The sequence below is a fragment of the Argentina anserina genome, chromosome 4 (assembly GCF_933775445.1).
Source record: "Argentina anserina chromosome 4, drPotAnse1.1, whole genome shotgun sequence".
Taxonomy (NCBI): Eukaryota; Viridiplantae; Streptophyta; class Magnoliopsida; order Rosales; family Rosaceae; genus Argentina; species Argentina anserina.
The window spans coordinates 6,191,449-6,211,836 of NC_065875.1; the positions used below are offsets into that span (position 1 = coordinate 6,191,449).

General features: G+C 36.2%; 1 protein-coding gene and 1 pseudogene across 2 annotated transcripts; both read right to left on the minus strand.

The window, feature by feature from the left end:
- Positions 1 to 115: 115 nt before the first annotated feature.
- Positions 116 to 8,629, minus strand: LOC126790565 (putative inactive cadmium/zinc-transporting ATPase HMA3). 2 transcript variants are annotated; one of them, XM_050516857.1, is made up of 10 exons: positions 8,521 to 8,629; positions 8,002 to 8,230; positions 5,678 to 5,938; positions 4,368 to 4,465; positions 3,982 to 4,237; positions 3,741 to 3,878; positions 3,110 to 3,437; positions 2,596 to 2,798; positions 2,199 to 2,398; positions 116 to 1,891 (listed from the first exon to the last, which is right to left on the minus strand). In XM_050516857.1, exons 2-10 carry the CDS (start codon positions 8,207 to 8,209, stop codon positions 404 to 406), a joined length of 3,180 nt encoding a protein of 1,059 aa, XP_050372814.1. In that variant the 5' UTR covers positions 8,210 to 8,230; positions 8,521 to 8,629; the 3' UTR covers positions 116 to 403. The 2 variants fall into 2 exon arrangements, with proteins under 2 accessions (XP_050372814.1, XP_050372815.1); XM_050516858.1 differs by lacking the exons at positions 8,002 to 8,230; positions 8,521 to 8,629 and adding an exon at positions 6,160 to 6,238.
- A 4,504-nt stretch (positions 8,630 to 13,133) lies between these two features.
- LOC126792088 (uncharacterized) lies at positions 13,134 to 15,439 on the minus strand (annotated as a pseudogene).
- Between the last annotated feature and the right edge of the window lie 4,949 nt (positions 15,440 to 20,388).

A 20,388-nucleotide genomic window follows, 5' to 3' on the forward strand; every position in this document is an offset into this window, starting at 1 on the left:
ACTGTATTCCTTGTAATAATTTTAAGAGGACAACAGAAGTTTGCAACTAAGTAGATCGATCCAAGAGGCTTTAGATTTGTTTTGACGAAATGATCTAAACGAATTCCCGACCCAATTCTCAAAGCAGCAAACATGTTGATTTATAAGGTGAAAATGTTCCAATTTTTATAGAAGAAAATACAACATACATTTTGGGAGGGCAAAAGTTCCTAACATATACTTAGGGAGGTAATAGCCAACGAGTATCATACATTTTTAAAACTCAATTGCATAATGTTTAAGCTCTGTCATCATGCCCTAGTTTGTTAGCCATAAATTAGTTTCCCTGGTTGAATGCTTAAATGCTTCCAGAGAAAGCAAAATGGCCAATCTCAAATATCTTTCTTATTTCTGTTAGTCTAACTTATTCTATTGTCACTTCTGATAAAGAATCTTCAAAGCTAGGGCCAATACGTCCATGTCCACCACAGCATTCTTTCATGTAGCTCTTGCAGCATCCACCAACTTCTCTCTTTTCTAACATACAGGCATTGATTCCCATTGGTTTTGAACAACACACCTCTTTTTCCCTTGTTACGCCGCTGGTGCAATAACATAGGGCTGATGATTCTGTGTAATTACCGCTCAGTCTGCTCTGTGTAATATCGATAATCATATGAGGAGGTGATTTTTGATGTTGATGATGATGCTCCTCGCAGCTTGTTCTAGCTATTTCTTCAAAACCTTTACTGCAGCCATGCTCTTTGTTACAATGAGTTGAGTGGCAATGATCGGTACCCTTTGATCTCCGATTTTCCTCCAAAGAAGGAGAATGGTGGTTGCAGTCTTTGAGTTTTCTCCCATGGATCCCATCACCCTCTCCACAACTACCATGCCTTACAATCAAGTCAGTGCACCCATGATCTTCACATGAGCTCAAATTTTCAGTCTGTGAACAGCCATGCTTGTGATTAATTTGTGACTCCAGATCAGGATTATCACAGTTCTTTGCCTCATTCAAGTCATCATTTCTTGGGCAACTGTGAATCTCCTCCGAGTCCTCACACTTACAATCGTCAGCCAATCTTGCCTTCAGAGGACTAGGGTGGGAGTCTGATCCACAACTTTGAGAAGAGCACTTTGCAGGTTCACACTCTACTACTGTTTTCCTTTCCAAGCAACAATGCTGATTTTTGTGAGGTTGGCTTTGCTTTGTGTGAGTGTGGCTTTGCCTAGTGCTTCCATGGTTATGATATTTGCAGCTTCCATGATCATGGTGTTTCGCCTCATGGAAGTCACTACATTTATGATTGCCAGACAACATCAAATTGGAACTATGCCTACATTCTGATTCGCAGCTCTGAGAAGAACACCTTTCAGACTCGCACACTTCTACAACTTTGTGGTCAGAGCAACACTTATCGGTTTTGTGTGAGTGGCTGTGATTATGTTTTTTTCCATGACTATGTACATGTTTCTCCCCGTGCCTGTGAGTTCCTCGCAAAAGTAGCATGCTGTTTAATATCACAAGCAAGCATGTCCCAACATCAGCAAGAACTGCTGCCCAAACAAGTGGATGTCCTGCAAATGCTAGTGCAAGAATACCAGCTTTAGTACTGATTGATAGGAACACATTCTCGATCACTTTACGTTTGGCTCTTCTTGCAAGCTGGATTGCCTTTGGTAGTTTCCTGACATCGTTCGACATTAAAATTATATTTCCAGTGTCTTGAGCAAGGGCTGACCCTGAAATGCCCATAGAGATACCAATATCAGCCGTGGCTAAAGCAGGGGCATCATTGATGCCATCCCCAACCATGGCTGTTTTTCCTTCCAATTTAAATTCTTCAATGATTTTTGCCTTGTCTTCGGGCAGAAGTTCTGCGTGGACCACATCCAGAGATTGCTCAAGCTGCAGATCAGGTAAAGTTGCTATTCTTCAATATTCTTAGATTTCAAGGAAAATTCATTTGCAGTTTTAGAGCCAGTGCTCAGGCAGGTCCCAACGATATCACAGTTATCACAAAAAAATAAAAAGTATCACAAAAATCAATTTAATGACATAAACATTGTTGAAAAAATTGACTTCTTTGCAGGTTTCAGTAATTTACCCTATCATTTCAGCACAGATTTATTCATGAACCTCATGTAGCTAGTGTACAGTGCACATTGCGTGTGTGTGTCGATGCATATGAAAGCTAGGATATTAAATAATGCACCTGATCGTTTGCTTGCATAGCTGCAGCCTGGCTATCTCCAGTAAGCATGGCTGTTTTAATACCCAATTTCTTTAGCTCCCTAACAGCCTCTGCAGCCCCAGTTCGACAGGCATCGGACAGTGTAAAGATTCCAGCAGGGGTTGGTCCACAGTATATGTAACCTAGAGTCTTCCCACCCTTGGATCCTTCAATGGTTGGAACTGCCATTACAAAACATCAGCAGTTACAGCTTCTGAGATTAGAAGATCACAAAGAGTTGAAAAGAATAATGAGAACATATAACATGTAGGTTGACCAACTTGGCCTTGGGAAACATTAACCAAAGTATCGGACCACTTGCTACCTCTGAATACAGATTAAAGAAATTATGATGCAATAGTATGTAACTAGGTCTCACCTGTTTCACAAGACGCCCTCAGAGCTATTCTTTTGCTTCCAATATAAATATTGTGTCCATCTATCTTTCCATGGACGCCTTCCCCAGGAAAGTTTTCAAAGTTCTCCACATTTTCAGGGTTTGGCTCAATTGAAAACGATCTTCCATAATCAACAAGAGCAGCTGCCATTGGATGACTAGCTTTCCTTTCAATGCTTGATACCCTTCAAAATAGGTTGTTATGCGTATCAGTAGTAAACTAACAATCATGTAGACCTGTAGTAACATTAGTTCTGTTATCTGTATGCTGATATCAACTGGACATTTTCTTTCGACATGGAATAACGAATTGTAAATTTAAAATCATTTGAGTACGATAGAAGCATAGAACACTTCCAACATAACAAACTTGATATATTTAAACCATGTAAAGAATTCAGTAGTACTTTTGTGATATCGAAGTGCAGAACTGTAAGAAGGTGAATCAGAATCATGTGCGTGTTTTAACATTCTGATATATGGTTGTAGTCCTTACCAGTAAATCAATGTGTTCAAGCTAATGTCATGATGGAGGGATTGAAAATCCATAACCACAAATTCACCCCTTGTTATTGTACCAGTTTTGTCAAAAGCCATGATCTTAACTTTAGCAAGAGTCTCAATGAAGTCACCCCCTTTGATTAAAAGACCGGATGTAGCTGCTTTTGTAAGTGTGCAGAATGTCACAACTGGTGTAGATAGGATGAGAGCACATGGACAAGCACTTACTAAAACAACCAAAGCTAAGTGAAACCATTTGCTCCAATTATGAACACGTAATGCGGCTGGAATCACCGCAATGGAAATTGAAACGACTAGCACCGCTGCACAACAGTATCAGAAACTGTGTGATATTGTTCTCTATTAGTACTGTAAAGATGGCAAAAGAAGCTAGTGCCTAGCTAGGTGGAAATGTAGTGCTATGTTCTTGGCACCAGAGTGGCATGTTATGTTACCAAACTGTCGATTAGACCGATTACATTATCTTTGTATTATGGTAATGTCTCACATTCTAAATTTATAACTTGTCAGGTAGTTGGCATGATTACACTAGCACCAGAAAATAGAAGACTTGAGATATAAGATATAACTTCGCAGAAGAGGAAGTGTATTGGCAGAAAACTAACCTGGGGTATAAAATTTTGTACACTTGTCAATGAATCTCTCAGTTCGGCTTTTGCTGTTTTGGGCCTCCTCCACAAGCTTAGACATTTTAGCAACCACAGAGTCTTCAGCTAAGGCTGTAGTTTTCACACTAAGATAACCTTTACAGAAAATGCAAATTATTCAGTAAAAAAACACAGTAGACTTCTCCCCATTGAAACAAAAACACAGAGGAACAAAACATAGAAGGGAGATTCATGTTACCATTGAGATTGACTGTGCCAGCCCAAACAGTGGAGTCCTTTTCCTTGGTTACTGGATATGACTCTCCAGTTAGTGTTTTCTCATCTACCTCACCTCTACCATCAACAACTATTCCATCAATGGGAATAACTTCACCGGCCTTCACTGCAAGAAGTGTGTTCAACTTAACCTCATCAACATCCACAACTTCTCCCGTATCTGCTAACACTGCTTTCTGTGGAGCCAAACTCATCAACGATGACATCACTGCTTTCGCCTGAGTACACAACATGGTCATAAAGGAATTTCCATGCAGATGTTTACACATCAATGATCTACTAATGAAAATCATGAATCCCTCTGTAATACCATTCATCTGTTTGAACTAATGCAACAACTTTGCTAACCTTGTGGCCTGCCCTTGACTCGAGCCACTCAGCGATGGTGAAGAGAAATACAATTGTCCCAGCTTCCAGATAATCATTCAAAGCAATTGTACCAATCACTGTATGAAGTATCCACCGTATGAGTAGCCAATACCAGTATTTGTACAATGAACTAAATGATGTAACATTTACATAAACAAAAGTTCACAGACAATACCATATCTTCGAGTTTAGACATTCTACCTTTTCTTTTCGATTTGATAATGGGTTAAATAAAAAAATTATCTCCAACAGTCCAACATAATAAGCATATGAAAATTCCAAGTTACTATCAAGCCACTGATCTTTTCACTGTAATGATCGTCTTATAAACTTTATTTAGTTAAATTATAATATCTCAATCCCCTTAATGATTAGCTTAAGGTGATACTATGACATTAGCTTCCTACTACAAACCCCCATCAAGATTCAATTTTGTTGTTAATGGAAGAGGCGGTGTCCTTGTCCCTATGTGTGGTGTACATACCAATCCTTTCTAAAATGCAAACTTCAAACTAGAACTAACCAAGAAGAATCAGAGGGCTTAGCTAGTTATATATGAAATCAATGGTCTATTTTGCCTTCAAATGCAAGGGGTAAGTCTGAGTTCGGTGGGGCGGTGTGGGCAGCAGAATACGTTGAAGTAACCAAAGAGTTTAGCTTGACCGAATAGAGAATACCAGAAAGCTCGTACCAAAAGGCCAAAAGACCAAGAGAAAGGAAGATGTGACATACACAAGTCTAAAAGACTACAACTGTACAATACAGCCAAATTTGACCTAGAATTCTAACAAGTGTTACCAAAACATAGTATCTCTTTGAAACAGAAGTCCCATTTTATAGACAATCCATTTTTGTTTCTCTTCTATCCCCTAAATTGTTTTAATATTCGCAAAAATAAAATAGCACAAGAACATAGTACAATGATAAACATAAGAGAGTTTGTCAGCCAATATTCAGATGATAAAAGATTTTGAAATCAAATATTCAGAAAAGACAACTGTTCTACAAAATAATTTTCCTCCTAAATATATGTATCATTAGGGTGGGTTTGGCGCCTAATTACTGATAAGAAAGGAGAAGCGTACACCCTTTAATCCGATTGAAATTTACTCAAATGCATTATGACTCATCAATTCATTTGGCCAGTCACATCTAAAGCTTCCCATGTTCTCACAGAGAAAAATCAGGCAAATACAGTAGTAGGAGCAGATATTGAGGGACCATTTTCTCTTTAGGCCTTCGTGCCTTTTAATCGAAGTTTTCATTCAGACCCAAAAAAAAAAACATACCTGCAACAATCATAAGGATGTTGATGTCAAGCCGGAGATTTCGAATGGATGCTATGCCTTTCATAGCAATTGGAAAAATTCCGACAGCGACGGCCCCGAGAGCAAGCCAATGCAGTGGCCGGTATACATATTTGAGTAACGAAAGCAACAGAAATACACCACTGGCGATTGCATATGGACTTGGCCATTTTTGCTTGAAATTGTTCTCCGCTCCATACACCCTCACATTTGCTTCCAATCTCCCTTGGTTCAATGCCTTAACTGCATTACCAAGAATAACCCATCACCAAAACAACATTTTTGAAGAAACATTTCTCATCAATATAAAAATTTAGAACCTTTCACACAATTTTTTTTCCAAAGAAAAGAAAGATTTGACTGAATTCCCCCTCTGTTTATGTCCTCTCTCTCTCTCTCTCTCTCTCTCTCTCTTCCACGGAAAACAAGTCTCGGTGAAAGAAAGAGAGGGGTTTTGCAATTACAGAAGCAGAAGCGATAATCAGTGAAAGTGGAGGGAGCAGGAGAAGAAGGAATTGATAGGATGGAGGACTCGAAGGACTTGCGCGCTCAAGAATGAACTAGAGCTGGTCAAGTTGGTCACTTGGTCGCTGAGAGGACCTTGAGGGGGCACAAAGGTGATGCAGTGATGCTGTTACCGCCATTTGACACTTGCTTCAGTAGAAACACTGCCCTGTTGCTGCTTTTTAGGGGATATGAATATGTTGCAAGGATTTGAGTTCTTCCTGTTTTACAGTACTCAAACACGGCGGCTTAGCTCCAACGCATTTCCAATTCAGGGTGAGGAGGTCTGGTTGATTGATTTGATTGTGGAGTACTTTTTGGGGTGTAATGGAGGACTTGAGGAGTATTATGGATTATTGAGAGGCTAATTAATTTATGGCAGCTAGAAAGATTTTGCAAAGCCTTGAATGAGTTGAATCCTGATGGTCGTGCCATCCATATTATGGGTAAGCCTTAAAAGAGTTTCAAAAGGAAAGAGACAAAAAATGGCTAGCTTCAGTTCAGTTGAAGTATTGTATCAGATTAGTTAGAGAGAAGAAAAAGTATGAGAGAAAAAGAAAAACTAAACACAACTTGGAGAGAAAATCAAGAGAGTCGGGTCGTGTATGCAGCGTGATACCGTCTAGAGGGTAGTTTGGTCAATAAAACATAAATGGAGTGTAGAATGTAAATATAAGAGTGCAAATTTCAGCTCCATGTTAATGTTAAAATGTTGTTTCAAATGAGACTTCATTTACCAAAAGCTGCTTCCATTTTTTAATGCCTTGAGATAATATTTGGTAACTTCTTTTCGAAAACCAACATACAATGACATAATCAGACTCTTACCAAATATATAGGCATAAAAAGTTTATCATAAAAAACCTGGTGACTAAATATTCCGCTCTTATGAGGGCGCAACAACTACTTTTTTAGCATAGAATTTTGGCATGTTGTGCTCAAGACTCACAAAGCATGTGAATCATCACAATGAATATTAGGTAAAAACGTTCGTCCATGCGTAACATTCTACTAACGTAAAAAGAAAAATATGACACTTAAATGTAACAAAAGGTGATGGGGGAAGACAGTGAAGTGTGAGACATGAGTAATTGCTACACCCACCATGATAACTACACAATAAAAAGTTCCCATAGATTGTGAGATTTAGAAACATACTAAACTTTAATGTAAGTTACGAAAAACAAAACTGCATTATAATGCAAAGCCACGTTATATATCATTTGGTTTGAACTGTACGTTATTGATTCATGTAGGCAAGGATGCACATATTTGATTTGAAATAAAAATGTCCATTTTTTTATAAGATACAACGTTGAAGCATATCTTCCTCCCATCTTTTGGTTTTCTTAATAATTCATTCTCTGCTTATTCATCACTCACTAACAGAATAGTGGCATGTGTCACCGACTACTACACCTCAGCCTCATTCACTTTTTTTCGAACAGATTGATTTTGCTTTCTAATTAATCGTGTAAGCAAAGCACTATCAGAATTATTTGATCACTTTAAACGCACCAATTTTGAAAAATCGAAGACCAATGTGACAATCAATCACCAACTAGCTTAAAGCAATACCGGGAAAACAAAATACAAGAGCCACAAAATCAAGTAGTCCCAGCCTGGCTCCTAGGTGTCTGTGATAGTGAAAGCCTCATCTGGTATGATTTCCAGAATTTATAGAGAAATGGATTGATATAGATAGTTACTGTTTCTCTTTCTTTCTTCATAAAATCCTTTTATGTTCTTTTAAAAAAAACATGAAATTTACAAATGAAAAGAATTTGGGGAGAGTACTTTACCAATTTGAAGCTGTGAAATGAGGAGGCTATCATGAACAACAATCACAGTTCTTGTGGCAACAACCACAGAAACCTCTTTGACACCAAGAAGTGGCTTCAAGATGTTCTCAACTAAAGGCACTTCTGATGAACAGCACAAGCCCAACACATCAAAATAGCTTTTCTGCAACTTTTTTGTTGTCTTGTTTTGGTTCTGCTGCTCACTCATGGTGCTTAGATTCTCAAACCTCTGCAAATACAGAAAGAACAAATTTTTTATGGTGGGCAATCAAAAATGACCGTGAATAATAATAAAGCATTGGGCTTCTGGGGTGCTTGTTTCTATTGCAAGACATGATCTTTGTCTCCATTTGTGTCTCTGAGAGAGAGAGAGAGAGAGAGATGAAGATGCCAAGCAGTGCAGAAAACCCAGAGAATAGTGTATACTATATACAAGGAAAAGGCCAAAGTCTGTATCTTTGGTACAGAATGTGATAAAGATGGAAGCTTTAAGAGGTTTGAAAGAAGGAGCACACCCACCTTATAGTTTATCAAAGACACAAGTTTCTTCAAAATCTTTGAATCAGAAGAGTTCTAAGCAGTGTGAAGCAGAGCAGGGGTTGAGAGTTCAAGTAGGTGAAGCTTGTGGGGGTTTATATAACAAGTGTTGAGGGGATCATTAAGGACGTTGAACAGATAAAATTTGTTTTACATTTGTTTTTCTTAATGGAAATGATCAATAGGGTTGGGCTTTTCGGCCCAAAAACCCGAAAGTCCGAACCGAATAAAACCAAACGGACCGATATTAGAGATGATGAAAACTGAACCGATTCGTAAATGATGGGTCAGTCTCGGTTTCTAATTTTGTAAGGTCCGAAAGTCCGAATAGAACAAAAATTCAGAGATACTGTCATATGTCGTGATCTTATTTGTTCATGTATTTACATTAAAAATAAAATTAAAAACCTAATTGAGCCTCACTCCCTCTCGGCCTCTCTCACTCCATCTCCGCCTCTTTCAATCTCAGAGATTCAGACTCATCATAGTAAGTGTGATCTCATCTCCAGTTTATTGGTATTTTGATGAATTCGATATGTTCATCTCAGAATTTTGACTGTTGAGTTTGATAATTCTTACTGCTCATTGCGGGTTCATCTCTCTTAATTCATATTTGGTTGATTGTGATTGAATTTATTGTGTTGATTGTGATTCAATTTTGCAACTTGCAGACTTGTCGAGCTTTATGGCATTACCAGAGGCTGAGATTCATTGTCGAGTTAATTTAATCGATTCGAAAATTCTAACCACTCTGATTAAGTAGATCAAACCTGAAGGCCACTGATGGTTCTAGTGCTCAACTAAAAACAAAAAAGCGTAGTAGGAAGAAAAAGCTTATGCAACTGGTGAAGGTGGTAAAGGTGGTGAAGTTGCTTGTGACACAATCCACCCCAAATATCACTTTAATATCTAAAGTAAGTCGTGTGGGGATCACTATCAAATTAGGTATAATTTCGGCATAATCTTCCTTGAAAATAGCCAACCATACTTGTAGAAAACATACAATAACACACCAACAAATCCTCAACTCCAATAACAATTATCCCAACTATAGTTATACAACTTACAGAATAATCTCAAAGTATTAAGAGCAACTAAACGGAAAAATAGATACAAAGACCCGTAGGTTAAACAAGTAACCAACAGTCTAGAGACGAGGCATCGGCTCAAGTCTCAACTGCTACTACACGATCAGCTAACCTGCAACTGGGCATTTAAAACCGAAGAGCCCACGATAAAGTATTTAAAAATGTCAGAGTAAGTGGACAAAAACTAAATATTGAGTAAAATAACAATATATAAAATATTTCTCTAATTTCCTTTATTATAAAGAAACTAATGCATGCAAGTATTATTAAAATACGTTTAATAACATTAACCAATTTCGCATAAATGGACTAGTCCCCGCTAGTCAAAATAATTAGAAAGTGGAAAATATCAAATATGCGAGCCGACAAAATCACCAATCACCAACTCATATTTCTCAAAACAGCAGCGATCAAAATAATAATATGGTAGAACCAAACTCCATACACATGTTTATCACATCACTCACAAAACAAGTGCAAGACTACATCAACACTCTACGAGTCACCAGTGTATTCTCTCTCTTCCTGGATCTATCTCTGAGGTCCACTAGTACATCCAATCTCTTCTAGTGACTCAGTAACATCAATAACACTGCCGGTACATCCCCTCTCTTTTGATTTTGGAAATGGACTAGCCCCACTAGTCAAACTAAAATACCAAAGCCATAATGTAAGCCTCCAGGAAAATATGTACTTCCATACTCCCAATGCCGTCAGGCCCGTCACGTCACTTCAACAGAGAGGGTATTGAGCTATTGTGGTATTGCCGGCTATACCACATCGCCTCCTAGGCAGAAAGAGATATCACAAGTAATCTGCTAATTCATCATCTCTCTTCTAGCTTCAAATATGGTTCTCAACCGTATAAAAATAAATAAATAAATAAGATATGCTAGTTCATCCCATCTCTCCTAGCTTCATAATCATGTGAGACCGCTAGTTCATCCCCTCTCTTCTAGTATCCCAACATATCACATTCAGTCTCAGACACAAACCCCGACAACAACTCCATAAATATGATAATTTGGGATTTTTGGTATATATATATATATATATATATATATATATATATATATTAATTTCAACGCTTCCAAAACATACCTGTTTCCATCCGCGTACTCATACCCGATTCTTTGCAGCCTAGATCAGGAGCATAAAAGAGTTATCGAAGGACATTGAATCTAGGGTATAGTTAGATTGGAACATTGAGTATAGGGTATAGTTAGATTGGGATTGATATGTATCTAACTATCCCACGATAACTCTTTTATTCAATAGTTTCATTAAAACGCTTAAGGGCATGCAGTCTAACTTGGCTTTTACTATAAAAGTTAATGGAATCCAACCAAATAATCCATATAAGAATGAACAAATTTTATTTTTGGCGTATATATACATTACTTCATTGTTCTAAATTCTAATGACAGGATTAAGACCCGTACATTACAAATGTGATCCCCGTTGTACATTAATTTATCGGATTCACTCTCTTGATCGCTCATTCACTCTCTTGTTTATAATTCCGTTCGAATCGTATCACCTACAAGCTTCCAATCATTTGTTATTTAATTTCGTGTCCTAAATATTGAATCAAATGCTCACTTGCGTACGTTACCTTAATTGGTGTTTTATATGCAGGTTAAATTTCTACTGATTTTTAGTCGTTTGAAATGTACCGTTGCATGAATGTACATGAATTGGCTCATAAACAACGTCGTCTTCATGTCTACATATAGCCGACGGCCCAACGTGATCTTGCAGCAGGTCCTATTAGGAATACTTCATTATATTGAGAAATATAAATTGACAAGCAGATGTCTTAATCAAGTTAATTGACTTCATACTGAAATTAACGTCTTATATATTAATAGAGAAAGGACGAAACTTTGGTAAACATTGTATTCATCTTTCAAAAGAGATCGATTAATATTGGTTATACCGGAAATTATAAGAACCAAAGTTAATGGAAGTAACTTTTAGTTTTTAATCTTATCTACAGACCTGACAATTTACAAATATCAAAGATGATCTGATTGATCTCCAAACTAGGTGATATAGAACGAGCATGATGCTACTTTGATCCATCTCCTTAAAGTATTTCCTAGCAAAAGCAAACAAGCAAACTACGACGATTAATATCAAAACCAGCACTCAGCCAAGGTGAAAACCCCAGTAAAAGTGTAAAACATCTTCAAAAATTCTATTTTCACATTTTTATCGCGAAATGCAGTATCTTTCGGATATTTTAATTTAGTAAATTTTATAACTAAATCTACCCGAATGCTATATTGCTTGCAGCAATAGGAATTTCTGGTACGTTGTGAGTTGTGGCAATAAACGACGGGATAATAGTCAGAAGTACCTAAAGTAGTTCTTAAGATTGGGAGAAGCATCAAGTTTGGCCGGGTTCGAACCTTATTACAAAAATATTGAAACAAAGTTTAGTGGTTGTGTCAGCAATCCAACAACAATTTAAGATTATACCTTACAACCAATTATACAAGCTAAACAAGTAGCTCCATATGTGAGATTTGTTCAGTTTCAGCAATGCAGTTCAAGCCTCAGCTCTAACTAGTGAGATTAGCATCTCTCATTTTCATTGATGCAAGTCATTATGCATTATACCAGATCTTCTAGCCTTTCAGACTTGTTACTTGCCGTGCATATATTGTGTACTTGAGCCGGATAAAGAAATAAGTGATCAATTAGTTCGACGTATATATGTAAAGTTGTGTATTTGTAATACATAATTATAGAAAATACAAAAAAATAAAATTATTTTTTGTCTAATCTATACTCTAATAGTTAAAATCCACTCTGTCAACTAAAATGAATTTCAAATTACATAAATAACCTTAGACCATAGGGTAGTTTAAAACAGTTTTGAATCTTCTATTATTAAAGCCAGAAGAAAAATTAGATGGTTAAATTTTTAAAGTACCTAAAAAGCCTATAGCTTATTAAGTTTCACAAAATTAAACTTAATGTAAAAAGGATAGAGTTGTAAACCTACATAAACACAAACCGCGGAAGAAATCTCGCTGCAGTTACTACTACGCACTACTCCTACATTCCTACTCCTATTTGAACTCCCACATTCCCACGTTTTTGCAATTATCAGAGGTCTTAAATATGGGTTCCCACCTCTCCAGGGCCGGATCTGAGCTTTGTGGTGCCCAGGGCGGGTATAAATTTTGTGCCCCCATATGATAAACAATTTGTATAGAACACTCAAATTTTTAGGGGTTTGGAACCCAATGGGCGGCTCATCCCCACGCCGACTTTATTAAATAAAAAGAACATGATATAACAAGGGGGACATAAACAAACAAATCATCTAAAATGATGTCTTCTTGCATTTTTTGAAGCAAAATCATCAATTATCTTCTCATAGTCAACATTTGCTAGCATATTTCCTTCAATGGTTAAAATTGCTAACCCATTCAACCTCTCTTGACTCATAGTAGCCCTTAGATAAGACTTCAACAATTTCAGTTTTGAGAAACTTCATTCCGCGGAAGCTACAGTCACCGGTATAGTCAATAAAACCTTGTAAGCAATCATAACAGTCGGAAACATATCCGCTCTCTTTGCAAACTCCATAATTTCAATGGATGACCAAGGCTTATCTGTTTCATATGCCTCACTTGGCATCATCTCCTGCAAAATTTGTAACTCCATAAGCAAATATTTCGCATCAATGTCAGAAGCCTCACCATTTCTCAAAGCATTTTCAAGATTCAAACAACAACTTCTCAATTCATGATCATCCAAATAAGCCAACTTTGATGCATCAAACAGAACCAAAAATAGATTCAAATGTTTTCATTTGCTCAAACCTGCTTTTTAATTGAGAAAGAGCCATATCCACTAAAACAAGAAAGTAATCAGTTCTAAAGGACTCTAGAGCAGATTGTTGTTCCCTTTCAGTGTTTGGAATTTCATCAAAATGTTTTTTTTTCTGCAAACATGACGTTTTATAGGAAAGACGGGCTCTATTCCCATCAGTAGTGCTATTTCTTTAGCTTCACTCATGGCTGAATTTAACCCATCTTCCCTATACTTTTCAAAATAAGAAACAAGTCCCTCCAGATTCTTCACAGCAACATCAAGAAGCATATCTTTTGATTGTAACTTTTTACTCACCAAGTTGATCTTGTACAAAATGTCATGCCAAATGACCAAACTTAGAACAAAATCAAAACTTGAAAACTCACCATTTACCAAAGAACCAGCATCCCTACACACTTTACCATCATCACTTATTTCAGATAATTTTGTTAAGGCTTCTTTTATTTGGGCAACTTGAGTTTTGATAGCATTGACACTCTCTATATGACTTTCCCACCGTGTAGTTGACAAGGATTTCAAAGTCAAGTCATCAACATAATCAAGCAAAACACTCCATCGCTTTGTAGAATTAGAGAACACCGTGTAAATTGTTTGACATGTTCCAAAGAAAGTTTTTGCCTTGTGACAAGAGTTTGCCATATCACACAAAACTAAATTAAGACAATGACAACCACATGGCATATAAAAGGCTCTAGGATTTATATCAAGCAATCTTTTCTGCACACCTTGGTGTTTCCCTTTCATGTTAGATCCATTATCATAGCCTTGTCCTCGCACACAATCAATATCCAAATAGAGAGATTTTAAAGCTGCTTGTAATTCATTAAAAAGTCCTAAACCAGATGTATCTTCCACATTGAGAAACTCTAAAAAGAACTCTTCTATTTTTATTGTAGGACTCAACACATCTACACATCTTATGATTAAGGTCATTTGTTCCTTGTGGCTTGTGTCTGGAGTGCAATCAAGGATTACAGAAAAATATATTGCCTCTTTGATTTTGTTAATGATTGCACTCTTGACATTTGAGGCCAACATACCAATCAACTCATTTTGAATTTTATGGCTCAGATAATGGTAATGAATTTCTTTATCTTGAATGAGGCGAAAATGTTGTTTCATTATAGGATCAAATTCAGCGATCATTTCAAGCATGCCTAAAAAATTTCCATTCGAATCTTCATAAATTTTTTCATTTGTTCCACGAAAGGCCAAGTTATGTTTTGCAAGACATTTGACAACATCAATTATTCTGACCATAACTTCTCTCCAATGCTCAGTATCTTTTTTAATCAACTCTTGTAACTCTTTATCAATCGTTTGATTCTTTTTCAATCTCATTCGCAATCAGCCCATGTTTTCAAGTTTATGAGGTGTTCGGAACTGCTTTCATGTTTACTCAATATTTGACTAAGGTGTTTCCAATCTTTTATTCCTTCACTTGCTAACTGGCTTCTTGAATAAGCAACTTTGAATAACTTACAGCAAAAACAAAAAACTTTATCAAGCTCTTTTGAGTAGATTAACCATTTTCAATCGAAAGAATCACCATTTCCTAATTTTTGAACATAATGCTCTGAGGAAAAATGCCGACCTAAACATCCTTAGGAAAGTTCATAACAGCTTCCCTAATGGGTCCTTTTTTCCACAAGCAAGTCTTTCATTTTTGAATTTAGACTATCCCAAACCCTAGGATCAAATATATTCAAATCAGCCGGTGGTTTTGAAAATTCAGAACAATTGGCTCTAATTTCACCATGGCAAGGATTTTCATTATTTTCCATTTGGTCACTTTCATTTTCACCTAAATCAACAAGTTCATCAGTTACTTCATTCTGATCTTCTACAACTTCTTCATTAACTTCATTATGATTTACGACAGGGTCATTCTGTTCATTAACTAATTCCTCATCACGATTATCAACTGCATTTTTGTTCTTTTTAAAAACAAAATTATCCATAGCTCCATGTTGGGATCGATTAAGTGCTACTATACTTTTCGATCTTTTTCTTTTTTGAGCACCTGACTTTTGTTTTCGAGGAAACATTACTGATTCATAAAATAAACTCAACCAAGCAGGCAAGCACACAAGCTACTAACTTGCAAAACATCGAATCATGAATAATTGACATATTGACAATAAGCACAGAACGATGGAACCTGGAATCAGTTTTTTTTCTCTTCTTTTTTCTTTCTATCAGATCAAGACTGAATTGCAACTCCAAGTTTCAATTACACCTGTATTAATAATTGGAAAAAGTAGTAATAGATTAGCAATTGATACCCAAATTTTCAACGAATATCACAATGGAAGATAAAATTGCATATTAGATATTTAGATTGAACTATTATTTGATTATAATCCACAAAGCAGTAATCAAATGATCAATTTCAAAAGATGATTCCGATATCAAAACTGACAAAGTGACAAACATTCAATACCAATTTGAATTGTGTCTCAGCCTCTCAGGCTCTCAGCCCACACCGATTGAAACTTGAAAGCCGAAATATCTCTCGAATCACCGTCAAAGGACAAAAAGAAAGAAAGTAGAAAGATTGGGTAATTTGGGTGATGGATGAGAATGAGAGATTGGGAGAGGAATAAAACATTGAAGCCTCAAATGTGTACATAAAATTTTATTGGTTTTAGGGATTGGGAAGAGTAGAAGACGTTTTCGATCAAAAGAATAAGAAACATTAGAATTTAATTGCAGATTGGAGTGAATAGAATCGATGAACTCATCAAAAACCAAGAAGAAGGGGAAAAGACGAGAGTCCGGCGTCTGCAGACAAATTTAAGGATCTGAATTTTTTTTAATTAATTAAATATATAATTAATAGGTAAAATGAATTAAAAAAATAAATAGATGTGGTGCCCCACTCTCTTTGATTAAAGACTTAAAGTGGGCGGTCACACACTTTGCCCGTGTGCAAGGCTGGCCCTGCACCTCTCTTCATCTTTTTCTTTTTTTGAGAGGACTACCTCTCTTCATCTCGGAAGTCAGAATAGCAGAAGGAACCTTGGAGCAAGGGATTTCCGGTGTTCTTTCATGAATTGAGATTTTATGATGTTTACTTCCTACTCTTTTACTGGCTAATTTGTTTTTTTATTTGTGTTTGCACATACTTCGAAGCAATCCATTTGGTATCTCATATCTTTCCAACATTGATCATGTGGTTCTAAGTTCTCACATCGAACTCCCACATCGATTCACCAAGTTGGCTTCCACTTTCATGTTTTCCCATCTCACACCATGTATATGATTAAAAAAAATCCTCACATATCTATATCATTTGATGATTTATAGAAAATGCATAGTCGGACCAAGTTAAGATTATATATGAATAATTTCTAGGTGCACGTATAAGTGCGGTACTTTTGCACGCGCATAGAGCGTGCAGGAGATGCTAGTAATATATAAAGGCTATAACAGTAATCAATAAAATGATATGTGAAAATATAAATTAAAAAGAGAAAACTAAAATACTGGTGGATAACTTCCCACAATCTCACATCCTATTTCTCTTCTACTAAAATGAAAAAAAATGAAAAAATTAAAGAAAACTCTGTAATAACTAATTTTATATAGAGAACGGTGGTCGAGAGAATCTCGACCATCTCGACCATCTTTCTGAATATTTTTAACACAATTTAGATTTGTTCCCCCGCCTGTGAACAAGAAAGGTCGATCAAGTACCAGGTTTATATAGTTTATACATCAAGGAAAATCTATATTTGTTCCCCCTGCCTGCAATCATTGAAAGAAACAATAAGGCTCGCTCATAGGTCACTTTTATTTGCAACATCTTAGTGGCTCAGTGCATGCAGTCTGTTTCTTTTCTGTTACCAACTTTTTAAGAACTTATTAAGTATGTTTAGTAGGACATTTAATCTAAATTTAAGGAACATACAATGACCATGCCAACATTTGAACATTATCAATTTATAATGTTAAATGCTCATACATAATTACATATTAGGTTTTATTCTTGACACGGCCAATTCTACGAATCTCTTTTTTATTCTTGAATTATTTGGTTTCTATACATATTAGGCCGTCTCCAACCATAACTAATTCATACCTCAAATTCATATGAAATTTCGTTGATCAATATTGTTTTCTCGCCAGAAGAAACAGCAAAATCACTTTTGTATCAGATTTTCTGTTTAGTTTTTTGGGATATATATATATATATATATATATATATATATATATATATCTATCTATCTATGACATGCATTATTGATCTATCAAGAACCTCAAAAGTCGGTGTGAGTGGTACTCCCAATATCTCCATAAACAATTAATATCGTCACTCATCATGCCTGAGTGATAAAATGTCAATATGTGTTCCACCAAGAGGTAGAGACTCAAGAAAGTGAACAAAACCTTAGAAAAGCACGAAAGCAAGCAAGTGTGCTAGACGTGCCCGTCAAATATATAAAACCTTATCAATAGGTAACCTTTACATAATTTCTTTCCCTCGCGAGTAGCTGAAGCCAAACTACATTCTAAGTGAAGAGATGCGATATGTTAATGGGTGTCATATCCAATTATTCATTGCCAATTATCTTTGCATGATAGAGAAGAATGCACTAATTTGATTATTGAAATGAGCAATGTTTTGTGGGTACGTGTGTCCTCAACGAAAAGCTAGCAAAGCTTTTAGGGAAATTCTATGGTGCAGCGCTGCATACCATACAAACTTCTAATCCACCATTCATACATCTCACGGATTTCACGTGCAGTTTAAGACACCCTCTATCTACCGTCTGATTCGGTATATATGGTATGCAACGCTGCACCATAGACGAATCCTTTTAGGCTTCAATTCTCTCGCATGTACGTTTTGGTGAATATTCTCATGGCATATGTTTCATGAATCAGCACCAACCATCGACAAATAATCATGCATTTCAGTAATTATGGATCAGTTATGATGGGATCCATGAATATATACCTAATTACGTATCTAATCTGCGATATAAAGCAACAATTCGAAATTGAAACGATCGAGCGAGGTTAAATGATACAATTTGTGATTAAGGTAAAATATTCATAAGCTTTTTTTTTAAGAAGTAGATCATCCATAGGTTGATCTTACATCAGTAACTCACATAATGATAAGCGTATAACTGACGTAAAAATAAGTTCAAAATCGAGCTACCAGGTTCTTACTTCAACTTGAATGCAGATAAAACATGCAAGCATGTTCACAGTCCGGAAAATTTACCTGAGGAAGATCGATAAGTTCAAAATCGACCTATATATGAAAAATTATTATTTCCATGGTTTGACAAACTTATATGCATCGTCCGTCGTATATACATGAAAGCTCTTTCAAATTAAGTTCAAATCTACATATCTATTGTTGTGATTTGCGAGATGTCCGATTGTATTTAATTGTTTAGTTCAGAATAATCTAACATCGATCTCATTAATTATCTCTTAATTTCTAAAATACGTATTATTCTTTTTACTCGAGAATAAATCTCCTGTATTCTTATAACTTCTGTGATGAATGACTACAAATCCACGATCAGCACGATGCATGAAGGATTGCCGATCCAATTTCAATTAAATCATTTGATCAATTAGGTTTTTTAGATATCAACTGTTAAGGTAAAGCCACTGTCTTCCCAATTTAGCATTTGGAATAGTAAAAAATGGTGTCTTGATGGATGTAGAAACCAAAGTTTTTAAAAAGTCACCTCAAGGCTCGTGTGAAATTTAAAAAGCTTAAGACTATTTACATATATAACGCCTTTGTTTTTCGGTCTAAGCACCGAGGCTTAAAAAACTTACGTTTTTTACACCTTATGCTATGTTTTCACGCATTTTACTACCCCTTCAAAAAATATTTTTAGGTATATTTATTTATTTATTTATATAATGTGTTTAATTAAATGAAAACTATCCAAAACGTTTGGATTATAAATTTCATTATATCTAAATGCAATAGATTGGTAAGTTCTTATGTATATTTATTCTTTTTGTATGTGTATAATTATATATTTACACATTTAACTACTAAAATTTTATAACATAACGTTTACGCCTTATGCGCCTCAAGTTTTAAGGCTCAACACTGTAAAAAAAACACAGGAGTACGCTTTTGCTTTTTAAAACATTGGTAGAAACTATAACAGCAACTTACATTGTTGCTAAGTATCTTAGTTAATAAGAATACATATAGAGGTGCTTGGTTGAAGTTGATTTAGAGAGATTAAGTGAGAGAAGGAGCAGAGAGAAAGAGGGAAATAGATTTAGAGAGATTAAGTGAGGTTTCTCCTAAACACGTGATCTTTTTTGTTGTTGAAGTGTGCGTGTTTTCTCCTATTATAAGAGAGAGGGTTCTGTCATTTGGGCTCTCCTTATTGCAGAGAGATCAATTGTTGTATCTTTTTTCTATAATAGAAGTCTTTCTTCTGTTTGCTTAATTTTCTGGTGCTCCATTCACTTATTCAATTCTACTTTAGTTACAATTTAAGTGTCCCATACCACTAATTCCTAACACCAACAATATATAATTAAGACATTAAATCTTTAATCTACTCTGTCTCCAGTCTCCTCAAACTTCTATAATTGTAATAGACTAATTAAAATCCAGAATCGTTATCGGACAGAACGCAACGATGGCGTGGATGGTGCCAGCCCTGCTACCTCTCTCTCGGCAATCCTGTCTGTGCTGGTCGGAGCTCTATCGGCGACCCACAGTGGCCGGAATGGCGAAATTGCCAGAATCTGCTGAGAAACTTGTTTTTTTTTGTGTGTGCAGATTCTGGCTGCCGCGGGTCACCGATGGAGTTCCGGCCGGCACAGACGGGACCGCCGGGAGCTGGAGAGTGTAACTGTCGTGGTCTGTCCCACCGTTGTGGCATGCCATCGGAGAATCCGCACGTGATAA